Here is a 1,432-nt window from a genome sequence, read left to right as displayed (position 1 = left end):
CCAAATTCTGGCTTGGCCCTCATTTCCTTAAGATACTTGATAACGTGAAAGTGACAGATCAGGATTCTGGCCTCCGGAAATTTCGATTCCAACACGCGAATCTCGTTCAAGTCTTTGTCCACGACAATGACTCGTAACAGATGAATCCGCGTAGGATGCGAGCGTTTGAAGTGCTCTACGGTCCTCTCCATATGCCAATCGCCATTAGCCTCAATCAGGGACTGCTGAACGACTGTTCCCTCGCCAAATTCGTTCATTGCCATGAACGTGAGAAGCTGATAGTTGTATCTGTGAATAATCATGTAAAATCCTGGTCAGTACATGATTAATCCTGGACATATCTCAACAACAAACCTGTTGGTCTTGTGACTGCAGTCGACGAGTAGAAGCTCACTGAACCTGCTGTAAACGCGACGCATGTGCTTTGACACGAGCGATAACACTCCCGTCTCTCCACAGGGCGTCTCGGACACAGTCGAAACGTTTTCAGGGTCAGCCGCCTGGAAAACTGCAATCTCCCTTGCTGTAGCGTCGTTATCGTCCGCGTTCGAAACAGATGATGCATGGACTCTCACCAGATTGTCCACGTCGCTCTGGATGACGTTTTCGTCATGATCCAGCAGGTAATCGTAGATTCCTTCGACACGAGCACCAACCAGCGGGTCCATTACACCTCTAGAAGCGGGATAAGTCGCGAATGCAGCTGGAGACACTGGATGATTGTGAGCGAAATGCCCATTCTTCACCTGCAGCTCACCTCGAACAAGATTCCACTGCACCACGAACCTGAATGGGCAATTGGTGAGGCGAATGTGCTGCCGCGGCCGACTTCCTTCATTGCGGGACTTCCTCTTTTTCCACCCGTGCGTGCAAATGTATGTACGCTGGTCCGGGTCGAAGCCTTCGGGCACCAACTGCGACTCGTCTTCCCCCTTCTTCGTTTTCTTGAGTCTCTTGTTGCGCTCCGCCCTGGACATGGTCTCCTTCACAGGAATCACTTGCAGCGTCCTTTGACAGTAGTCCTCGAAGTACGATTGCCAATCCTCCCAGCTCGCGTGATATTTCACTGGCGGCTCCACAATCTGTGGAACAGAAGTACGTTCACCATCATCTTCCCCGTCACCATCTGTTTCCGACACACGCCCTGCTTCTTCTTCTCGCCCGGCCTCTTCATCAATGCCATCGCCATCATTTCCTCCCATTTCGTCGTCGTTACTGCAGGTCTGACCGGGTTCACTCTCTCCAGCATCCGAAGCGTTGTCTCCGCCGCCAACTAGAGTGTCTGGAGCCGTCGTCGCACCATTGCGTCTTTTCGCGGCGGTTGCATCAGCGCCAACCGCGTCCTGCGGCATCTTATCGGGAGACGGCTCAAATAGAAATGAGAAGCTTCCGAATTTATTTATTTCGGAAATAACCGAAACCGTAATGAATG

The 1,432-nt window shown here is 51.5% G+C and overlaps 1 protein-coding gene across 1 annotated transcript; it reads right to left on the bottom strand.

Moving 5' to 3' along the window:
* Positions 1-27: 27 nt before the first annotated feature.
* On the bottom strand, positions 28-1,352 carry PPTG_23576 (hypothetical protein; the record flags this gene model as incomplete). Its single annotated transcript, XM_008911833.1, has 3 exons — positions 28-66; positions 123-288; positions 355-1,352. The coding sequence occupies 3 exons, from the start codon at positions 1,350-1,352 to the stop codon at positions 28-30; spliced, it is 1,203 nt and encodes a 400-aa protein (XP_008910081.1).
* Positions 1,353-1,432: the final 80 nt, after the last annotated feature.

Source organism: Phytophthora parasitica (genome assembly GCF_000247585.1).
Source record: "Phytophthora parasitica INRA-310 unplaced genomic scaffold supercont2.43, whole genome shotgun sequence".
Lineage (NCBI taxonomy): Eukaryota > Oomycota > Peronosporomycetes > Peronosporales > Peronosporaceae > Phytophthora > Phytophthora nicotianae.
The sequence above is the reverse complement of the archived record's forward strand: the minus strand, read 5'-3'. Positions and strand labels throughout refer to the sequence as shown.